Consider the following 24,059-nt stretch of genomic DNA (forward strand, 5'->3'; position numbering starts at 1 on the left):
TTCAGTATCTTAAGTTAGTATTTCAGGAAATCCTTCGGAATATCATCCGGCCAATTTTGTTTAAGAATGAAACAAGGTATTGAGCTGCAAAGATGCCAGAATAATGTACGTTCTTACTGACAATCAACGTGCTTTAGTATTCGCTGCAATGACACTTTCCAAGAGCCCTTTATCGGCCGGAGGGATAGTCTTGGATGCATAGAATTGCGCGGCTATATTACATCTCCTGTAGATCAAGAAATTTTTATCCTGCTATCCTGCAGTGATCTCTTTTTTCATGTAGCTAGTTATGATTTTTTTATATAATATAATGGAAAATAAAGAAGGAGAGAAAAAGAAATACAACTGCTATAGAACTAATTTCTCCTACCGAACATCTTCTAGACCTGAATTTCATGGATTTACAGGCCAACGCTCAAACCCCACGTCTAGTAGGAGGAGAGAGCTTGCGACTTCGCATTTTTAAGTAAAGAACTACCACCAAACAGTGATCACTTAGTACTCCTTTTAGGTATGTGTTTACAGATCCAGGCCGGTTCTTGACAAATCATATCAATGCCGTGCACAAGCCAGAAATTGCCTCAATACATAGGGCTCGCCCGGAATGGTCACTACGTGAAAAACTTTTCTCAACGATTTTCACTCGTAGCACACTGGTCCTACGGTCATATAAATGATGCACAGGTTGAAGAAAACGCTGATGATAGTCCTGATTACTATTTGCCAGTGGGGGTCCCATAATCATCATGATGCAAGAGAAGATGATAAGGACTTAGCATTTATTCTTTCTAATGAGTGTCATGCATGGGGCGTATCAGAAAGATTCAACTGCAGCTAGAACGAGGAGTATGGAAGAAAAAAGAGGTGATACACAAAAATGCATCCATTGTTCTTGAGCAGTGAAGGAATTGTTAAGTGAAACTGTAATTATTATTATGTGAAGAATGTTGTGACAAAAAATTGTTTGGGAGATCAATTACAAATCAATGGAATACCAAAACCAGCATGTCACCTCTATTTAGGCTGTTGTTCCAGCTCTCTGTTGGTAATTTCTTTCTGTGGACTCTCACAGGACTCCTCGACGCTCGGTTTTCCCTGTCAAAAAGAAACATTAAATTCATGAGGAAATTGCAAGTGTGCAGAGAGAGAGAGAGAGAGAGAGAGAGAGAGAGAGAGAGAGAGTAAAATAAAAGAAAAATGAGAGCATGAAAAAAGCAAGCAAAAGAACTATCCTAATACCGCCACAACTGAGGTAGATGCATTTTACAAGAAATGTTCAATGTGGCGCAGACAAGAACAAAAGCCGGATGGGATAAAAAGTACAACAAATTGCCGTGGTTCTGTGTAGAACTTCATGAACAAATGTGCAAGATTTGGTGAGTATTCATGGGAAGTGGGCATTGATTGTTAAGAGGACTCGGATGTAAAGAAGGCTTGAGAAATAGTTGGTCCTCTTGCTCTCCTTTCAGATAAACCAATCCTTGCCTATCAGGCAGGAAAAACTTAAGGTACACAATAAAATGAGCACCTTGTTTCTGTCACGCCAGCCAAGTCCAAAAAGGCCTATCCTTCTTGCGGGAGTTTCCTGCGCAGAGCTCTGACTGCGGGCAGACCTACAAGCCTACCTTTGTTAGGCATCAAATCACTTGAAAGCAAAACGCTTGATGAGAAAAAAATTATGTTCTCCTTTACTTGTGCAAGGTATGTTTATAGGCACTTCACATGTTGATAGAGTCGCCACTTCATTTCAGGAGTGCGGTATTAACATAAATAAACCTTTAGAGACATCATCAGTCAAAAGTTCAGAACATTAGAGCTGTGCTATATGTCATCTTCCTTGGTAAATTTGTGGTCTTTGTGAGAGACCCCCAACCCAAGGCAGAGCAAAAGAAAAGAAGACGAGTAGAGGAAGACCGGACAGGTGCATGATAATTTATACACTTCTACTTTCCCACTGGACTTTATAATCTCTCTCTTTTAAGGGTGAAGCACCTTACAGCATTACTTGGATAACAAAATGAGAGATGACGCGTTTCTGTCTACACTCCCCACAAGTAATACGTGTATCCAAACGTTCACTTGTGGATCACCACGTGTTGGAATAAAAATGAGTCCATTTTGTGTGACTATCCAGAAACGATGATGGATGGTAAAGAGGGGACAAGGAGGGAGGAAAGAGTGCATATGCAAACATAAAGGTGACGTTATGTGAGTCACTCATGTACCCTGGAGACTGCTGTGCTTTATTCTGGCCAGATTCATACTGCAAGGTGGCCTCCAGCATGGATTCTGCCATGACCACCCTCTTTTCCATTTGAGCCAGGGAAATCATAGCAATCTCATATTTTTCCTGCATGATGTCCTAGTGGTTACAACACATGCAGTAAAAGTAGCAAATCGAAATAAAATAATAGAGATTAGAAACGACATCTCTTATGTCAATGACACCAAATGTATATGAAATGAATGGAACTTATTAATTGTCACTAACCCTAGATCCTTGCCCTGAGAAATAAATCAATACTTTCTACTCGAGATACATCACATACTGTTTACACTACAACCCAAGAAAAAATGAGGGTTCTAGTGGAACAAAGGATGTCGAGCCAAGAGCACCTTCATTCCTATATAATCAAAAGAGTGGATGTAAGAATCCACAATTGATCATGTCCTTCAAGTTGCGCGTTGCTTTCTACCACATCGTTTCAAATGAAGTTTTACCATAACATGCCTCTAGTTTGGAGCTGATATGTAATTGATTCAATTAGGGAATCATGAATAGTCATTTGTTCGGTCGTTAGATGGTTTCTAAAGAAGTCTTAGAAAGAATTCAATTTCACCCTCGATTTTCTTTTTAAGGGTATTTTGAGTGAGTTATTCAAGCTTCACGCTTTTTTTCCTTTGAATTAAAATTCACTTATTAAGTGGAGCCTAAAGAAAAATTATTGTTATTTTATTTAGTTACATTTTTGTATTTGTAGCGAACGATTAGGCATTTTGTCGGAGTCTTTGGTTCAAGTCCAAGATGGCCCAGCTGCGCCAAGGAAAAGAATAGAAGAAGCATCTGACTCCTTCATGCATGCTCATAAATGAAATAGCCCACTATTTTTGGACTATCCTTATCAGCTCCAGCTATTTGAAATTTGTCACCCCGGTAAAAAATCAACAGCCTAACAATAAGTAGAAGTTCCAAATTTTGAACAGACAGAAGCAGCAGCGACAACAATGACATGATGATGATGACAATGACAAGAAGAAGAATCTTTATGAAGCTAAGTGGCGGCTTCCCAAATTTGAACTTCTGACAAGAATGAAATATGGAGCAATAGCATCCCATGGACTTCTATGTATATATATAAAAGGTTTTCTAAGATCCTTTTAGCTCTGTTTTCCAAGAACTAGTTTACATTTATGGGAGACACAAATTTTACTCCTGGAATCACATAATCCACCATTTTAATAAATTCTACTCATGCTTTAAATATGCACAAAAAAACAGCAATTTACTATTACAACGCACAGGAGAATGACATCCAAAATGCACACGACTCATGTTTTTTGCTTCTTTACATCTAGTTGTTATTGTTGGCAAATTTATGATAGAGTCATGTCTATTAAAGTATTCTGAGAAGTCTTCAGATTTCATTGGGTCCTTTTAGCTTCACAAGTTTTATAGCTATCTCAGTTTTTGTCCTCGCCCCAAAAATAAACGTCTAAAATGACTCTTTTCTAAGAGCAAATATCCCATTTGCTTGATTTGTAAAAGTCTCAAATGCCTCCCTGATGAATACAAGATGATTCCATAGTCAAATTTACTAAGGAATATCTTCATAACAAGACAAAACTATCCATTATAATGTGGTTCAAATGCATTAATCTTTTCATGCTCTTAACCTCTTCTCCTTCCATATATATATTTTTAGTTTTACCAACCTATTTTGTCTTCTAGTCCCCCTATATGCCATCGTTCACCTATCTCTGCCTTTTCTTGGCTCTCTCACTTATTCATCTATCGAATTATGGTTTAGCAACATGAATTAACAATATAAGACATCCTATCATTGGTAGCATGTCTTTGGTGGAGAGGCTAGGGCCTTCCCTAATATTAAAAAACCTTGGCTCGGGTGTTGGCAGTAAATCCACAGCTTCCAAAATGATGACCATATGAAAGATTCATTTTAAGTTCTAAAAGTACTGTATAATCACCAGGAGTTCATGAACTTCCACACGCACCGGATCAAATATTATCTAATTAATGAACATAGACAACATGCAGAGATCAACCTGAAGTACATGAACTGCATATTTCTGAGCAGCAACTTCTTGCTCCGCACAAATGCGAGCATCTTCAGTTACCCTCTGCTCTTGCTCTACCCGCATCAGGACCTAAAAGTATGACTAATTTTATGTGATGAGAAGTCTTACACACATGAACTTTTACTCTCTATGCAAATGAGACATTCGATGAGAACCTGAAGCATTGCCGTTTCTTGTTCTTTCTTGTCAGCAAGGGCTTGCCTTAGTTCAGTAACCTCTTGTTCCAGCTGCTCCATCTAAAACCAGAGAAGAGGGGAGGGACAAAACCTATTAAAGAAGTGACCCTTAAAGACTTCTATTGAGCCAAAAGATGGAAAAGCAGACATATACAAAAACTTGATACACCAAGGAAATTGGCGTATATCAAGAGATGGAAATAAGGTGAGATTCATTGACACTGTGGTCAGAAGGTGTTGCTTCTCAGAGGAATTTCATGAAAGATCGAGAAGTTGCTATCTGAACTTTGCCGATACCAGTGCACTCACTAGAGACGTAAGAAACTCCAAATAGCGGAAAAACTCTGCATTTTATGATCAAATTTGTGGGGATTACATCCAAGGAACCTCTACGAAAGAGAAAATTTAAATACACTTAGGCTGGATTGCAATCAAACAGAAGCCTTGATGGACATGAGAGAGATAGACAAACTGGCAATAAGGATAACATATATCAGTTTCTCTAGCTCAATATAACTCTGGATCTTCTAAAAGCAAATCCTATTTGATCAAAGATAGTGACATGCGTCACAATCTTATCTAATTTCCTCTTTTTGTCCTGTGCATTTTTAGTTTCCATTAACAACCAAGCAAAAGATTATGCCAAGGAGGTATAATCGGCTGATTACCATTTTTCTTATCATCTTACCAAGGAAAGGAGGAGATGTGATGGTTAAAAGAAGATCTCTTACTTTTTACCATTTTCATTAAATTGAATCTTGATTAGATTATTTTTATGCTCCTTTATTTCTGGTGAAAAAGTCCCTTTTTGTTGAGAGTAAATTGACCTCATATTAACAAGGGATCCAACGGCTCCAGCTAAAGAGACCTTACGTACAGCAGTCATAATTTCATATAGATGCTTGAAAGACCAATATTCCTTTGGATTTAAGCTCTGCGTAAGCAAGATTATGACTCAGACTAATAGCGGTTAGTGTACATCTTAAACTGTAAGAATGCCACAAATTTTACCAAAGTACAGCATTATATTATAGTAACTCCCGCGCATGAACGATTTTTAAAGAACTCTGTTTAAAAATTTGATTCGTTTTGGAGTTATCAGTATTCTAAAGTCAATTAGAACAAATGAAAAATGTTGCACTTTTGTACCACGTTTTACTAGATTATGATATGATGAAATATGTTAATGTAAAATTTTCACGTGGGTCAATTTCATTTTATCAGTTATTCTAAAAGAATATCAAAATTAATAAGCCACAGAAATTAAGGTCAAAGTACATCAATGTTGCTATTAACAGGTGTAATTGAGTGTTTTTTTTTTGGTAAGGGTGTAATTGAGTGTTTTTCTCTCCTTTTCACCAAAAAGTATCTACGCATAACAACCTCATATCAATTTGCATTTTGAGTTTTGAAAACCGACAACTAACATCACAAGTTGCATCTAACATCCGATACTAATTACGAATTTTCCATTCTCCTTCCCATTTACCCCTGCCACCATTTCAAATCTACTCATAAACCCTAACCCAACCATTGCTCAACCCCTCTCCTCACACCGCTGCCAATGCCTTACGTGCCATTGCCATTCACTGCCAACCGTCGCCCCAGCTGAGCCACAACCCATGTTTGTGGAGCTCCGCTGGCATCGAGCTCGACTCAGATCTGTTGAGTTCAACCCAAATACTGGAGAAATCGGTTGAACTCTGCCGACATCGAGCTCAATTCAAATCTATTGAGTTTGAACCAGATACTCTTGGTCGACCTTGGTCGCAGTTAAGAAGAGAGATGCATAGAGCATGAGAGAGAGAGAGAGAGAGAGAGAGAGAGAGAGAGAGAGATGCACAGAGGGCTTGGCCTGGGTTGGTGGCAGCGAGCCGTCGGCCGGAACTGGGGGCGTCATGGCATATGTTGGGCTCTATACTGGGAGCCCACAGCAGAGAGAAAGACCAACGATGAGAGAGAGAGAAAGAGAGTGAGTGAGAGAGGAGGAGTGAGGAATGGTTTAAGGTTTGGATGAGATTGAGGGGAGATTGGTATTTTTGGATTTGGCCATTCCGTTTGGAGATGCGAATTGAATTTTTAAAAACTTAGGATGCAAATTGATGCGAACGTAAAATATGGAGATGGTTTTGGAAATTTTCTTAATATAATGAGAGGATTAGATCGTTGGGGTGATGTGCTCAACACAAAGCTTCATTCTACCCATTTTTCTCTAATCCAACACTGGATCAAATAGAGCTCCTCACAAATATGTTTAATGCAGAGCCAGACTCAAAATACGATAAAGAAAAAGATTATCTATGTTAATTGAGCGTACCCTCGCACTCAATTGAAGCCGATTGTCCTGCTGCACCATCTCCATAAGCGCGGTCTCCAGTTCCTCCGCTCTTTATAATAACACAACAATGTAAAAATGATTTAGTATATCACAGAATAGCTCGTGCCAAAGTGAAGCAAATACTAAATGAACGGAAACTACTTGCAAGTATAACTTTATTGATCTCAATCTCTATAATTAAATGTCACGTTTAAGAAGCTCAACAATATTTAGAGTCATCATCACCAGGAGCTAAATAAGTCATTTACATCTAGTTGTTACAAAGGGGTGAATCAACCGATACAATGGAAAGGCAGACAAAAGGTAGGGCCAACGAGGTATGTCTATCATCACGCGCCAAAAGCCACAACATAGTATCCCTTGACAGTGAGTGCCTAAAGGCGATGGTAATTTTCTCAATGTGTAGTTACTTAGTGCTAGTGTCTATCAAAGGAGTAACTCTCCAAGCAGATACAATAATGATCAAGACCGTAGAAAACCCAGGACTCTAGAAATGGTTGGCATCTCAAAACCATTCTGAAATCCAAGTTTTCATCAGTATTTCAGCCAGAAGCAAAAAAGAAAGAAGACAGGCGTATGAAAGCATAAAACTTTTTTCAAGGAGAAAACTTCTTAGTTCCAGGTCAGCTATCTATACCATGTCATAGCTATAATTGTACCACACATGATGGTGCAAGATCTATAGATGTGTTGAGAGCAACCAACCTGAGTATGGCAGATCTCTTCTCCTCCAGCAACCTGCATAATTCAACCTTCAACCAAACAACCTGCGCAGCGCACAGAACCTGTTGGTCGCTGGAACTCTAGAGGGCTTGTGCAGAACAGCCTGTCTTTTTATAAAAAGAACAATACTACTAAATTAAAGCAGAATGAAATTGAGTATCTAGAAACCTTCCTGCATCACCTATAATTACCTATTAAAGTAGCGAACCTTCTAAGCTTTTAGATTAGGATGCACAGTAACGGACATGATCATTCATATTATGACTGGATGCAGAATAATTATCAACCTCTTTTGGCATGTTAAACCTCTTATCCATTCGACCAAAAAAAAAAAAAAAACCTCTTATCCTACTTGATTTGGTGGCTGAGAACATCAAATATGCTTCTAGCATGGACAGATGATCCGCAGCGGAGAGGTATGGCCACTCGAGCATGACTGGAAGCAGAACAATTATCAACCTTTTGTGGCATGTTAAAACTCTTATCCTACTTGACTTGGGGGTTGAGAACATCAAATATGCTTCTCTTAAGAACTGCTGTACAGTTTCCTTTCGTCATAAAGGGGAATAACTTTGGCTAACAGATTTGTAATTAGCGTAGCTCAACACTCTGTTTGCTTAGTTGTTTAATATGCATCTATTAAGCAGAACGCCTCCAACCAGGACAAGGCATTAAATTAGTAAATTAGTTTTGTGACCTTAATTAAGCAGGTTATTGATGTATAAGCAATCCAAAGAAGGGAACCAATAAGTGACTTATCTTTTCATTTCTTCAAACGGTATACCTATAGTGGAGTACAATATTTGGAGATACTGTTTATAGAGGCCTAAAATAAAAACGATGACGAAAAACAACATCGTTTTAACTTTAGTGAACAGTAGAAAAATAGAGTTAAGATTTCATGATGCTAAAGATCTCATATTCAAATATTCCCTCCTGACTTTCTACTGCATAAATGAAATCACCACTTCATTCCATTTGGTACAAAAACATAATTTGTGAAAGTCCACCGACAAAGTGAAGTCTGAACGATAAACAGACATTTATCAGTAGAATAATGATAAAAATAGTATGGCCGGTATACTAAATTGGTCCACAGGCTGATGTGGTAAGTCCATGCTGAGTTCTCAAATGGGCAGGCTAATTTTACTAATCACTGACAGAGCGCCACAGCTCTTAGAAAACCAATTAAGTAGATAAGTCCAGTGTTGTCGAAGGTGCTCCAAGTGCTCGCCTAAGAGCCCGGATGAGGATGATATGGACCATTACAAACCAAAGAGGAAAAAGCCAAAATAATCACACAGGTAAAAGCTTCCTGAATGCTTCTCGCCACATCAATTGTGAATGGGTCCCGTATGCTCCTTATAGTCATGTGATCTCTCTCCAACTATTAGCTTAAGCTTTTGGATCGGACTTCCTAACATAGTATCAGAGCCGGTGTTATCCCTTTCCACAAATGTGTGTCCATCGCCCATTAATCAATTTTCATGCGTCGCTCGTAATCCGGCTTGCACGTGAGAGGGAGTGTCGAAATTGTTGTTGTTGTCCCACCTCAATTGTAAATGGGTCTTGTACGCTCTTTATATTCATGTGGTCTCCCTCCACTTATTAGCTTAAACTTTTGGGTTAGACTTTCTAACACTTCTGTAGGAATTTTTTGCATTACATAAGATAATTGGAGTTTTGTCCTAATTATTATAAATCATGGAAAGACCTCATCTTATTTATTGAAGGATTCTACCAAACTTCTACCTAGCGCTCGCTTCTCTCAGGCAAGCACCTCACTTGGCACCCAAGATCTAAAGCATTGGGGGGTCCAAGCGCCTTAAGAGAAACTAGCACTTTTAACAACACCAGACGAGATTTAGTGTCCCTAGCATTAGTCTTATCAGTATCCTTTCTTTGATGAAGTGGCTATTAGTTAGAGTCGCGGGTTTTTATGTTACGGCACTAAAATATATCTGTTGTCTATAGACATTACAGTATAAATGGGGCACAATTTGTGAATGGATCTAGTAAAATTGGGCAACTACAAAACATGGTTTTCTATCCAGAAAAGTACCTGTTCTTGGAGATCTGGCAGAGAATCAACTTCTGAATCAACAGCCAAGCCACCAAGAAGATCTTCCAGGTGGGAGGAATTGTCCAAATGAGACGCATCTGCATCCGCAGCTACATCTTCTGGCCTTTCAATGCTTTTTGTTTCTTTGACAAGTGATGGAGTATCGTGCTTAAAACTGTATAGTTTCGTGGCAAGCCCTTTAGAGTCCTTCCACACTCGTCCCTTTCTTGATCTTTCCTCAACCACCTCTAGGACAGAGGGACGATGTTTTTCTCTCAAGTTATGGAGTCGAGCTTCAGTTATGGCCAAGAAACCCATGCAAGCAGTCAAAACAAGTTGGCTACTATCAAATGTGGAACCCGCAAGAGATTGTAGCAAAGTTATTGCATCACCAGCATCCTTGGTTGTGACGATTGCAGGACCTGATAAAACTAGAGACAATAAGATCTCTGCAGGAAGGGACAGAACATGACATTTCGAGCAATAGTATACCACCAAATACCATAATTAATTGCTTTACCATACAACTCCATCAAAGCAAGAGCAGTTCGGAAAAGCATTACGCGATTCCCTTCGAATAGAAGCACATCCCATATTCGGAGGACTGTAAAAAAGAAGATTTTCCTAAGTATCTATTAAAAAAATTGAGTTGTTCAAGCTTTTTGTAAGCACTATATAACAATTCAGTTGCCATCTATCTCGCATGTTACAGCATAATTTTCACATCCTCGATTTCTCACCGCTCTCCCATGGAAGCATATTCACAAAAATTGAAAGAAACCATGGCCCGGAGATCCATGCCACCTGCACTCCCAAGAAATCCAGATGATTAACTGCACAAGAAGCACAAATGAAGTGAAAAAAATCTGCTCCATGTTACGTTAAAATCTCAAATATCATTCATGTCTTTTAAATGTCAAAAGAAGACCAACCCAGTTTGGGAAACCTCTCCCGCATCAACTCCTCAAAAACGAGTTGGTCCACCTTGAAAAATGTATACGCAAAAGAAAATGAGTCCCTGAGGATATATTTTCTAAATGATTGCTTGACAATGTCAACAAGATTTCTCAGTATTAGTGGTGAACATTGTCAATTCGTGAAAGTACTCAGATAAGTGATCACCTGAGATTCTATCATTTCTTCTGTGTAGTACCCACCAAAATAGTCATCAATGATGCCTACTAAAGCCCTGAAATTTTACAGATCTCTTAAAAATGAGGCAGCTGTTTTCAGTAGAAATAGTTAGTCGTAGTAGTAACGATGACTTCCATTAACAGAGAAGATTTAGCACTCCCAGTCTCCTCTTACTTTTTATAGGCAAGTTGATTGAAGAGGAAAGAACACGGATAATAACAAAACTTGTCATTTACCAAATCCTTTCACTTAGTCCCTGATGTTTAAGAGGATACATTCTAGTCACCAAAGAATCCATTTTCATTATAAGGTTGCTCAAGCTTAATCTTAGTTATAAAAAGCTACGAATAATGCTTGCATATGTTGCCCATCAAAGTGCAGTGAAGGGAATTTAATGAATTGCATTCTGGGAATTAAGTGCCAAACTTTTTGAACCTTCGTGAAATTCCCCAAAAAGGTAAAAATAAAAGTACAAGAGATTAACTTCCACAACATACCAAAAGGCATTTTCCTCAGGCATCAGAAGCAATAACAAACCAGCAAAGAAGTTCATTGCCTGAGAACATTACATAAACATGTGAGCAGAAGGCAAAAAAGATATTATTAAATTGACAAGACTAAAGCACATTAAAGGTGCAAAATCTTCTCGAGATCTACATATCATGCAGTGAGAACAAACCCAGCCTTAAAGTCCAACCCCACAAAGCAATGAAGACCACAGAGTAACAATTTTCTAACTTCTCTCAGAGCTTATACTAAGAGTAATTTGCATTACCTAAATCCTTTAAACAATGACGGACAGTTACTTACAATAGTCATCTAGAGCGAACAAATAGGAATTTTGGCCCTTAGCTAAACTACCAAAACTTTTAAAAGATAAAAGTTTTATTAATAGAGAACTTTCAAGTACCTCACGCTCCTCAGTTGTAGAGCTCTTAGAATGAAAACAATGGGGAGATCAGTATATTTTGGCTTGCAACCGTCTTTAATAAAATCTTCAGATCAAAGAAGATGCCTAATGAGCAGAGAAAAAGCACTTTGGTTCCTATCTACAACTACAAAGGGATTGAACTAATGGCCCATCTAATGGCTCTTTGGGAAAGAGTAACCAAATTTGAGTTAAGAAAAAAGAGATGAATCTTAAACAGTCAAATTTGTTTTGCAAAAGGAAGATCTAACATAGAGACTATTTACCTGTTACAAACGTTGGCCGAAAAGTAGATGGACTCCAAAAGGATTTGCATATGGCCTTTATAGATTTAGAGAAAGCATGTGACAGGAATCTAGAGAGCTTCCTTGGAGGATTCTAGTGGATCAATGGATGACTACCCTATAACAATAAGAGTTGAATCGAGAATGAGCTCTAAGTCCTTATCTTTTTGCACTGATGATGTAGGAGTTGACAAGACATATCCAAAACGTGAAGTGAAGTGCATCTGGTGTTTTGTGCGATTGTTGAATGCTGCATAAGCTTAGGGATAAATCAGTTAGACAGCAAATAAACTGACAATGCTTCGTGGCATCTAATGTTGGATGGTTAAGCATTCGCATGTGCATAAATGAGTGTAGCAGGGACGAGAATGCTGTGATGGATGTGCAGACACACACGAGAAAGACGGATTAGAAATGTATCTATTCGATAAAAAAGTAAGTGTGGCTCCAATGAGAATAAGATCAGGGAAGGTTGTTTTTATGGTTTGATCAAGTTGACGGCCTTCTAATTTTGGCAAATAATTTCCCCAAGTAATGAGCCCGGTTCGACAGAAAATTTGAAGAGAAATCCCAATGAATTATAAAATAAGTCGAGGCATTTCGAATTTTTTGTTGATAGGAGGAGTAATTAATCATGATGTGTTCACTAAAACAAGTGAATTACTTCAAGCATCACCTAGGGCTTCCCAACCGTCAAACCTAGGGTTCCATAAGAATTGCATCACATGACACTACTCAAAAGAAAAATCTTACCAAATTTCAATAATATCCATGATAATATATGGGATTGAAATAATTGCAGCCATACATATCAAATATTCTATAAATCATAATCCTAACAGTAACAAAAAATATCTAATCTACAAACATGATGGAAATAGGCAACCTGATATTCTACTCCAAATGTAAATACATAAACCTATTACAATCCTAAGAGATTTCAGATCCGAATAGATAATGCTACTAATTGTTTTTGGAGAAGGATCTTGTTCCTTTACTGCTCCCATTTGAGTTATAAATCAACACAACAGCCAATCATCACAACTCGGTGTTATCATTATTGCTTAGGGCACAAACAACTTATATTGTAGGCTCTATCACCTTCAAATGCTTCAGTGAGGAGATGTGATTGAGGAAAGGAAACTTGAGTTAGAAAGGGCAAGAAAACCGAAAAAAGATGTGGAAGAAGACAATAAGGAAAGATTTAAACCACCTAGAGCTTAGAGAAGCCTTCATTCAAAATCAAGTCTAATGGCATAACGGGATTCACATAGCCAAACCTACTTAGCCAGATAAGGCTTTAATGTTGCCGTTGTATCAACCTGTTTCACTTATATCTGATGTCATTTCATAATTTTAAGATTTCCCGAAGAAGACGAGCAAAAGACAGAGAGAAATATTACAGTTATTCAATTAACTATCAAGATACAACCCAGTTGAAAACGGCAAGACAATATTTTGGAAACTTAAGATCTTATTCAAAAACAATTAAAACTAATGGGAGGACAACTGAACAAGTGTAAGACTTTATTGGTTGTGTCACGTCATTGTCCATAATTCTAGATACTTAGGTATCAAAGGTCCGGAATACACAATTTAAATCTTAGACAGAATGCCAAAAAAAAATGGCATCAGAGTGGAAGGATTATAAATGTCCCATACAGTACGACGAGAAAGCAAACACCAGCAACATATCAAGCTGAAATTAAAATTGCTTCATTACAACTAAGAGAATTATTAATGATGAAGTTCACGGGACAACAGTGGCAACATGGTATATGGAGATAAATCCCTAAAAAAAAGCAGGATTTTACAATGAGATTCTGCTTCACCTCATAACTACCTGACAGTATCCAACAGAGGGATTATGTCGTGCATATGCTATAAGTAATCGCCTCAATGAGTTTCTGCCATTCTCATCTAAAGCAGGATGTCCTGGGAATGTCCGAGGTATATCCTGCAAAAAGAGAACAATAATTAGCTCAGGAAAATCCTTCATGGCAATGCAAAGCAAAAGAAATGGCACCTACAAATTTAAAAGACTGAAGGATAAAGTCCATTGCATGCATCTAATGACCTTCTCAATCTGCTTTTTCAATTTCTGTTGTACATCACATGAATTGTCAAGCGCTTTCCCCTCGTCATCACTAGCTTCTCGTGCCAGCAAATCCTGGTAGTATCTCTCTATTCGACGTGTTCTTACACCTACAAAGGCTTGCCATACCTAAAACACATGATTGTGGTGAAGACAGCATTTTCTCAGAGGGATATAACAAGCTCCCGGGTAACAATAGCTCGTAAATATTGTAGACATGGTAAAAGTTGCCAAGTTTACCTCACCCCTTAGATCCTTGGGTACTCCTCCTCGAACAAGACATTCTAGTTCTTCTCTCCACGGGAAAGAAGATTCCAAGGGCGTCCCTTCACTAGCAGCTCTTTCTCCTTTGCACGAATGGGTACTGCCATTTGATGCCTCATCAATTTCGACATCTCCCTCACTATCGTCTTCAGAATTTTGTCCCAAGTGACTTACTTCATCAACTGTTGGAAGATGAGCACCATTTACACCTTTCAAGTCATCCTCCACATTTTTTGCTTTCTCGATACGGAAACTCATCATATTCTCAATTGCACCGAGGACTGGTCTAATATTTGCCCATCTTGGCACCTTATCAGACTTTAGTTTTTCTGTAGAATGAACTTCCCTTTCAGGGCTACTTCCAATTGAACTATCAGAAGGCTTGTTGTTGTCACTTGGATCATCCCCTTCTGCAGGCCGGTCTGAAACCGTCCCGTCTCTGTGCTCACTAGACCTTAAGTTTTCTGTAGAATGAACTTCCCTTTCAGGGCTACTTCCAATTGAACTATCAGAAGGCTTGTTGTCACTTGGATCATCCCCTTCCGCAGGCCTGTCTGAAACTGTCCCGTCTCTATGCTCACTAGACCTTAAGTTTTCTGTAGAATGAACTTCCCTTTCAAGGCTACTTCCAATTGGACTATCAGAAGGCTTGTTGTCACTTGGATCATCCCCTTCAGCAGGCCTGTCTGAAACCGTCCTGTCTTTGTGCTCCCTAGACCTTAAGTTTTCTGTGGAATGAACTTCCCTTTCAGGGCTACTTCCAATTCGACTATCAGAAGGCTTGTTGTCACTTGGATCATCCCCTTCCGCAGGCCTGTCTGAAACCGTCCCGTCTCTGTGCTCACTTACTCCACTTGGCAAACTCTCCTTATGCAATCTCTGAGACCAGCAATTTTGAGCTGTGTCCGCTTGTTGTTCGAGGAAGTTTTTCCATTTCTCTGATCTTTCGTCTTCCTCTTCCTGACAGGGAATATTACAACTAAGCATGCAAAGCCTTATCTTCATTCTTAAATTAGAGGATAATTCTCTGGAAGTGTCTCATTGAGAATTTCAACTAAAGCTCAAGCACACTTTACTTAGTAAGCTTTAATGCTTTAGAGACCTCCTAAGATTTATAACTAATCTTGCTTATAAGATTTTTTCGCAGTGACAAAATGTAGGTCTGCCATCTTAACCAGCTTAGACAGGAGACGGCACCAAATGTTAATTAGGATCCGCTTCACAACTTAGGGATGGATAGACAGATCATGTCAAATTCAAAACAGAGGATACCATCTGCTTTACTCCAAAAAGAAGTAACCTGAAAAGGCAGTTACCTTGTAAATATTAGCATACTCTCTATATCTTTGCAAGTGTTGAGGCCTTAGAGCAAACCCATATGCATCCCTGTTGAAATCAATGCACAATTTGATTTAAAATCCCCCGAGAAGAGATTCTAACTATAAACGGAGTTGCAACTGGTTAGCTTAAAAAGGACATTCAGGAAACTGATTCTAGAGATAAAAGACCACGCACTGCACTTGACATGACATTGGTATGAAATAGATAATGTCACACTACAGAACGATTTGCTACCCATTCTTACTCACCTAGAATCAACCTCTAATGAGCGCCTACTCAACAAAGACAGCAACATATTTCACCAGGAGTTTCAATTCCACAAAGCCCATAGCTCTCATTTCCCTTTTAGACCAAACTATCAACACCAGAGCCAACAGAGCATCAAAAAAGAGTTATCCCAAAAGAAGTGCCCAGCATTTACAGACAACAACTCCCGCAATGCATCTACCAACTAGAACATCAAAATCGAACTGACTCCGGGGAGATTCCACTAACGCTAATGCTTGCAATCCCAAACTGATATGATTCAGCGCCCAACCAACCACGCACGATCGACGAAAAGAATTGATATGCAGGGTCAAAGCAGGGGAAGAGCACACCAGGAAATATACGAGATGAAACTCAGTCAAGCACCGTGAGCGAAACCAAAGCTCGTAAGGACGCGTGGAGACGTGACTAGAGTACATGTGCCAGCGATTGAAGTGCGAACGACGAATTCGTTAGTGCATGTAGATGATGCTTACCTTTTCGGCTCTAATGTGTGGGAGAGATGAGAGATCTTCTCCGCCATTACAGCAAATCCCGAGCAATGAAGCTGGACCGAGCTTGAGAGAGTGTTTCTTGTTCTCTCCTCTTCCGATTTTGTCTCGCAACGGAGTTTCCTTTTCAGCAGACTTTTTCAATTTTTTCCTTTTCTCGCTTCTTCAACAGACTTCGAAGTTGAAATTTGATTGGACGCCAGCAATTTTTATTATTCACGGCGCAGACCAAACTTGTTCATCTTGAACATTGGCTCCGTTTTGAAAAATATCTTTAAAAAAATACAAATGTCTTTAAGCTAAATGAGATTTTCAAAATGCCAGTAATATTTAATAAATTATATTTTAAAAACATATTGAAAAATAATTTTAACGTAAATGTCGTTCGCTTAAAAATACACTTTGTAAAGTATTTTTACTTTTTGAAAAAAAGAATTTTTACTATTTAAAAAAAAAAATAAACTACTTCCCGGCCAATTGCTGGCGGTGGGCAGCGGCAGTGAGAGGCGATTGGCGGTCGACGGTTGGCGGCGATGAGCAGCGGGTGGCGGTCGATGTGCAATGTGCAACGGTGGGAGGCAATTGGCCGGCAGCGAGGACGGCGGCGAGTGGCAAGCGGCGGCGGTGAGCAACGAGCGGCTATGGCGATGGTGAGCGGCGGGGGAGGTCGACTACCGTCGGTGGGTGGCAGCGGCGGGAGGCGGCAGTGAGCAGCGGGTAGCGGTCGAGGGGCGGTGGTGAGCGGTGGGTGGCGGTCAACGGGCTAGGCGAGCGGCGGCAAGTAGTAGTGAGCGCCGAGTGTTAAACGGCGGTGGTGAGCGGCAAGTCATGGGCGGCGTTCGACGAGTAGCGATCGACCGTCGGCGGTGGTGAGCGGCGAGCTATGGCGATGGTGAGTGGTAGTCGACGGGCGACAATGGTCAACGGCAGGTGGTGAGCGTCGGTCGACGGGTGGCGGCGGTAAGCGGCGGAGGCGGTGGGCAGCAAGCGATGGCGGGCGGCGATGGGTGGCTACGGTTGGCGATAGGTGGAGGTAACAAAGTTAAAAGGAAAAAAAAAATAGTTGCATTTCGGAAATGCAACTTTCTAAAGTACCTCCAGAGCTACTTTAGGCTAAAGACCTTTAGGTGCTTTTGGAAATGCAATTGCATTTTCTCAAAGTTGATCAAAAAAAGAACCAAACTCTATTTGTACTTGGCCAAGGGACTTTAGAGCTCCAAAAGTCTTTTGAAAATGCTTAACCAAATAGGCCCTAAGATCCTTAAGTGTGGCGTTATTTCCATTTTCAACTGAAAACACACTTTTATTATGCAATGATAAATAAATATATATAAATACACAATATAATCTCTCTTTCTCAATCTATCGACATAATTGTACTCTTTTTCATTGTCTTTTTCTTCGCCATCTTAAATTGTGCACAATACTCATAATTTTCATTCCATTTTAAGGTGATAACTTTTATTTACAATGTATCATTTTCTTTACGATTAAACAAAGCCTGCACTAAATCGATGAATAAAAAACGTGAATAGGGACTAATGAATATCCAAAAGCACCATTATTCGATTTGAATTTCACTTTCTGCGGGACGGGATCCGACAAGAACTATTTGAAAATAATGTAAATATTCATGATTTTCTTCTCCTTCTTTCCCGTTGCTACCTCCACCGCATGTCACTACCATTAAATGCGGCGGCTTCCTCCACCCACTGATGGTGGTGGGCTCATTTCCACGCATGTCCATAAATTTAATTGCCTACTTTTTGGGTGCGTTTGTTTTGGCTTTGGAGGAAAGCCTTTGGGAAAAAGGGGAAAAGTACATTAGAAGTGCCATAACTTATGTACGGCGTTCACTTGAATGCCATAACTTTCAAAACGTTCACTTAAATGCCATAACTTTTAAAAATCGTTCATTTGAGTGCTATGTCGGAGCAAAATCATTTACTTAAGTGCTACAGTAATTTTTCCGACATATCACGTCGCCTTTCCGGCGTTCTACAGTAACTTTCCGACGTGTCACGTCAGCCTTCCGGCTGCCACGTCGGCTTTTCCGGCGTCCACGTCAACATGACACTTAAGTGAACGATTGTTTAAAGTTATGACACTTAAGTGAACGTTTTGCAAGTTATGGCACTCAAGTGAACGCCGTATAAAAATTATAGCACTTTTAGTGTACTTTTCCAGGGAAAAGGCAAACACCTTTAGCGTAAAAGGGTTTGTTGAAATACAAAGATCGTTTGGTAAACTGTAATTGAAAGTTACTTTGAGGGAAATGATGTTTGGTAAACATATATGTAAAAAGTAATCAATTTAAGTTTTTTAATTTTACTTGTTGAAAATTGAAATAAAAAAACAATGACTGTAACTTTTATATTTTCATGTTGAGAGTAATGCAAAGACACAAATTAACAAATTAGTTTTTTATTTTTTTGGTCAAACTATTAACAAATTAGTTAGAATCTTCCAATTCTTTTTAAAACGCCAAAGACTCGCTCAATTTCTAAAAGATGCGAGAAGTGGCCACGATTGAACACTTCTCAATAACACGTATGGAAATTTTAATTATGTGATGATACACTAAGCACTTATAATAAGTATATAATAACCGAAAGTACGAGTAGAGTCGATCAAGACAAGCACGAACAAAGATTGCACATGTAATTCTACTAGAAGCTTTGCGAGTAGTTTGCATAAAATCTCAATTGAATCGCAGTAATCGCTGGTTGGGTCACCAACCTGATCACAAACCAAAAAATAGATCAACAAAAGCGAAGAACATGCAAGCAAAGTTTCTATAGATACTTAATCTGACATAAATATTCCGATGACCATTCAAAACATTCTTTGTCAAGCAAAGTTAAGAGTCTCAAACATATGCAGCTATTACCTGCTATAAGACCATAGGCTACTAAAGGATGAATTTGAAATTCTATTGATACGAAATTCACCATAGAATGACAACAATGAAAAAGTTCAACAATCTCCAGAGATGTTCCGAAGTGAGCTATACTCGAACCAGGCCCATTAGTAGTCACCCATGACACAATGACAGCCTTCGCATCGTCATCATATTGTGTGATATGCACTTGCAATAGGATGAAATGAAAACGATATCATCAGGGCTTTACCAGGATATATAAAGCCAAGTAAAAAAAAAACAAAGCGCGAGGGTAAAAGATAAAGCATTCCTTATTAATAATCGCTGGAAAGCGGACTTCAAGCATCTCAAAACTAAATACATCATTATGCAAAATACTGTAATTTAGTGGAGAGATGGATGACTAAGAAGATTTAAGAAGTGTTATTAGTTGAGGATCCGTATGTCTCATTGTCATCTCCTTCGTGAATAGTACCAATGTAAACTCTACGCCAAAACAAATAAACTTTACAGGTATCACCGTATTACACCATTTTCTGCCAAGGTAATCAGGAGATGGAGGTACAGTGGTACACCATCAACATATAAATTAGCCTTCCGAAAGAGCAAAAGAGACAACAAACCGGCTTCGAAAATGATGGGTTGTATCCTAATCCGAATTAGAACAATCACATAGATAATAGAAAAATAGATGAAGCACGGTTTACCCAGGTACACCACTGAATGGGACTACATCCCGTAAAGAGATTTCACTATGATTTAAATTTACAGCCTCACAACTCATTACAATGATCTCTCATACGAGTACAATATATATGACCTAACAATGGATCCAAAACCTAAGTCTATCCAAACCCCTTTGATCCCACAACAAACCGGCTAACTTAAATACAAGCCCAAACCCATTGTTGTTTTGGGAGCGCTGCCCTCAAACCCCCGCATTCCATGCGCAAGGGTCATATATCGTCAATTCATACTTCAATTTCCCTAAGCTCACGTGGGCGTGCCCGATATGAGAAATAAGGGTCTTCGAAGTATTCGCCAACTCCAACATTCTCCCACTTTGTGAATACTTCACGCAAATGAGAGACTTCCCAACATTATTCCTCTTCAATCTAATCGCAGCAGAGCACTATTCAAACTTCGCACCCGTGATGACTTTAGTAAGGAAGTCCGAACTATATTCGATCGTGTCGACCTTTACAAGCCGAACTTCTTTCTTCGGGAAAAGTACACTAGAAGTGCCATAACTTGTGTATGACATTCACTTGAGTGCCATAACTTTCAAAACGTTCACTTAAGTGCTATAACTTTCAAAAATCGTTCACTTGAGTGCTATGTCCGAGCAAAATCGTTCATTTGAGTGATACAATAACTTTTTCGACGTGGCACGTCGCCTTTCCGGCATACCATGTCGGCTTTCCAACTGTCACGTCGGCTTTTCCAGCGTCCACGTCAGCATGGCACTCAAGTAAACGATTTTTGAAAGTTATGGTACTTAAGTGAACGTTTTGAAAGTTATGGCACTTAAGTGAATGTCATACAAAAGTTATAACACTTCTAGTATACTTTTCCATCTTTCTTCTCTATCTTCTCTCGGATAAAATGATATTGGATATCGATGTGCTTTGTGCGTAAGTGAAATGCTAGATTCTTAGCTAAATAAATAGCCCCTTGATTATCGCATCTCACCTCCATGGCACCTTGCTCAAAACCGAGCTCCAAATACAACCGCCATAATCATACGGCTTCTTTTTCGACATGAGTAAGAGCCATGTACTCAACTTCCGTAGAAGGGCGCACTACCACGCTTTGTCTCCTACTCATCCAACTCAACGCCGCACCAAATAATGTGAAAATATGCTCGCTAGTGGACCGTCTACTATCAATATTCCCACCCCAATCTACATCTACATGGCCTATGATATCAATAGAGTTTCCATTCCCTATACCTTCAAAACATAAAGAAAAATTTCAAGTTCCACGAAGCTACCCGAAAACTCTTTTGATCGCATTCCAATAGTCTCTGCCTGGGTTAGACATATATTGGCTTAAGACTCCCACCGCTTGGGCTATATCCGGACGTGTGCACACCATGGCATACATCAAGCTACCCACTGCACTTGCATATGGAACTCGGGCCATCTCCTCGCCTTCCTCATCCGTTTTAGGTTAATGTTCATGAGATAGCTTGGTCTCTAAAGAAATAGGGGTACCAACAGACTTGCAGTCCATCATATTGAATTTCTTCAACACTTCTTTAATGTATTTCTCCTACCCTAGCCATAACTTCCGTTTCTCATGGTCCCTTATAATCTGCATGCCCAAAATTAAATTTGCAGGCCCCAAATCTTTCATTTCGAACTTTTTAGCCAACAAAATTTTCACGAACTTCACCATCTTCACTATATTCTCGATTAATAGCATATCGTCCATGTATAGCGTGAGAATGACAAACCGATCGCTTGTCCTCTTCATATAAACACAGTGGTTAGAGTTTGAACGCACAAAATCAAGCTGGAGCATGTACATGTCAAACTTCTGATACTACATCCTCGGTGACTACTTCAGCTCATATAAAGACTTTTTCAGCTTGCACACCAGATTTTCTTTTCCTTTTGCTTCAAAACCTTATGGTTACCTAATCTCCTCCTCTAAGTTCCCATGAAGGAAAGCCGTTTTTACATGTATCTATTCCACCTTAAGATCATATGCGGCTGCTACGGACGTAACGAACCGTATCAAGGTCAATTTCGCCACGGGAGAAAAAATCTCGTCATAGTCAACTCCCTCGATCTAAGAATATCCCTTGGCTACGAGCCTCGCCTTGTACTTCTTCACGGTCCCATCCGGTTTCAACTTTCACTTGAACACCCATTTGCACCTAATTGCCTTTTTATCCTTAGGCAATTTACATAGGCTCATGTCTCATTTTGATCGAGCAACCGCATCTCATCTATCATTGCAAGCTCCCACTGATTCGTGTCATCCACGGATCTCGCCTCTTTTACGTAACTAGGATTATCTCCAGTAATGCTTAAGGCATGAAACATACTCAATGCACTAAGCGAGTACCGAAATGGTACTCGCCTTTCCCGTGTTGATCTCCTAAGAGTAAGCATGCTATTTGTGTCCGTGTCTTCATCTAAATTTGCATACTTGACTTCATTAACCAAGTCCTCTTACTTCGAATCAGAATTAGACTCCTTTGGTATACCTTGTGGAACCATCTCCACAGTTTCAACTTTAGGACTTTCTTCAATCACTACTACTTTCTTGAGCTCATCACTTTTTCGTTTGCCTGCCCGAGATTGTGTTTCACGAAAGACAACATCCCCGCTATATAAGATGTTCTTTGATTCTAGATTCCACGACTTACAGCCCTTGACCAATTCCTTGTGTCCAACGAATATGTTCTTCTCGGACTTCTTGTCGAGCTTACCCCTTTTCTCCATGGGTTCGTGAATATATGCATTACACCCGAACATGCGACAAATTTGTCTTCTTTCCAAACACCGCCTCAAAGGGTCTACGGTTCTTTAGCGATGAGGTCGGTAACTAGTTCTTCAAATAATCGGCCGTGGCTACGCCTTCTGCCCAAAATTCGGGTTCCAAACCTACCCAACTCAACATGCATCTCACCTTTTCTATAAGTGACCAATTTAATCTTTTGGCCACCCCATTCTGTTGAGGTGTATATGGAGTAGTTTTACGCCTTGCAATACCATTGTCCACACGTAACCGCTCGAACTTGTCAGAATAGAATTCACCTCCGTTATTCGTAAGAAGTATCTTGATTTTCACGCCCAATTGGTTTTCAACCAAAGCCTTAAATTCTCGAAATTTTTCAAATACATCTGATTTACTTTTTATAAAATAAATCCAGCTATATCTCGAAAAATCATCTATGAACGATGATGCATAATACATGGATCTTCCAATAGATGGAGTTGGAGTAGGCCCGAAAACGTCACCGTGAATCGGCTCTAGAATATTTGTTGCTCTCATACGGGTGTGTTGGAAACTAACTCGGTTCTGTTTTCCGTGAAGACATTGTTCATAGAACCCGAAACCCATAGAGCAATTTAGTGCTCCCTTTATCATTTGACTTGAAGCTAAGGTAGACAATCCATTTTCACCAATATGCCCTAGCCTATGATGCCACGGCGCGGACGTATCATATTTATCTTCCTTAGCCTTTTTAGAGACGAACCCCCCACCAACAGTTATCGTTTCTCCAAGTAACTTGTATAATGTTCCGTGACGAACTTCTCGTGCAATCACAATAGAATCCCGAGTCATCTAGCACGAATTCTTATCACAACCGAAAGTAACTCCCAAATCAGCCATCGTATCGATCGATAACAAATTTCTACTCATCGAGGGTATGTGCATCACGTCCGGAAGAGCCTTCACTATGCCATTACTCATCCTCGCCTTCATCCCGCCACTCTCGACAATCCGAACTACGGTATCTTCTCCGAGCATGACATCTCTACCATCATATTTTCCATATTCACAAAACCGGTGTCTATGAGGCATCATGTGATATGAAGCGCCGGTGTCGACGAACCAAATATCCGTGTTAGACCGGGCCATACATGCAGCAGCTACATACATATCTCCTATCTCGACCTCCTTCTTTCTCGAGGATGATTCAACTTCTTTCTTAGAAACAGGCTTGTTTTTACAGTTCACTTCACATTGCCCCATTCTTCACATTTCCAACATTGTACCTTTCTCTTCGATCGCCCATAA

The 24,059-nt window shown here is 39.6% G+C and overlaps 1 protein-coding gene across 5 annotated transcripts; it reads right to left on the reverse strand.

Moving 5' to 3' along the window:
* Positions 1 to 849: 849 nt before the first annotated feature.
* LOC115735064 (TBC1 domain family member 8B) lies at positions 850 to 16,581 on the reverse strand. Of its 5 annotated transcripts, none has more exons than XM_030666112.2 (18): positions 16,406 to 16,578; positions 15,638 to 15,707; positions 14,303 to 15,281; positions 14,040 to 14,167; positions 13,806 to 13,919; positions 11,248 to 11,306; positions 10,739 to 10,805; positions 10,549 to 10,600; positions 10,357 to 10,449; positions 10,137 to 10,220; positions 9,617 to 10,038; positions 7,537 to 7,598; positions 6,811 to 6,880; positions 4,473 to 4,553; positions 4,285 to 4,386; positions 2,226 to 2,350; positions 1,529 to 1,613; positions 850 to 1,095 (listed from the first exon to the last, which is right to left on the reverse strand). In XM_030666112.2, the coding sequence occupies exons 1-18, from the start codon at positions 16,450 to 16,452 to the stop codon at positions 1,015 to 1,017; spliced, it is 2,721 nt and encodes a 906-aa protein (XP_030521972.1). In that variant the 5' UTR covers positions 16,453 to 16,578; the 3' UTR covers positions 850 to 1,014. The 5 variants fall into 5 exon arrangements, 4 of the variants coding, with proteins under 4 accessions (XP_030521972.1, XP_030521971.1, XP_030521974.1 ...); XM_030666111.2 differs by having other exon boundaries at positions 14,040 to 14,186; positions 14,298 to 15,281; positions 16,406 to 16,577; XM_030666114.2 differs by lacking the exon at positions 16,406 to 16,578 and adding an exon at positions 15,911 to 16,231 and having other exon boundaries at positions 14,040 to 14,186; positions 14,298 to 15,281.
* Positions 16,582 to 24,059: the final 7,478 nt, after the last annotated feature.

This window comes from Rhodamnia argentea, chromosome 10, assembly GCF_020921035.1.
Source record: "Rhodamnia argentea isolate NSW1041297 chromosome 10, ASM2092103v1, whole genome shotgun sequence".
Classification (NCBI taxonomy): Eukaryota; Viridiplantae; Streptophyta; class Magnoliopsida; order Myrtales; family Myrtaceae; genus Rhodamnia; species Rhodamnia argentea.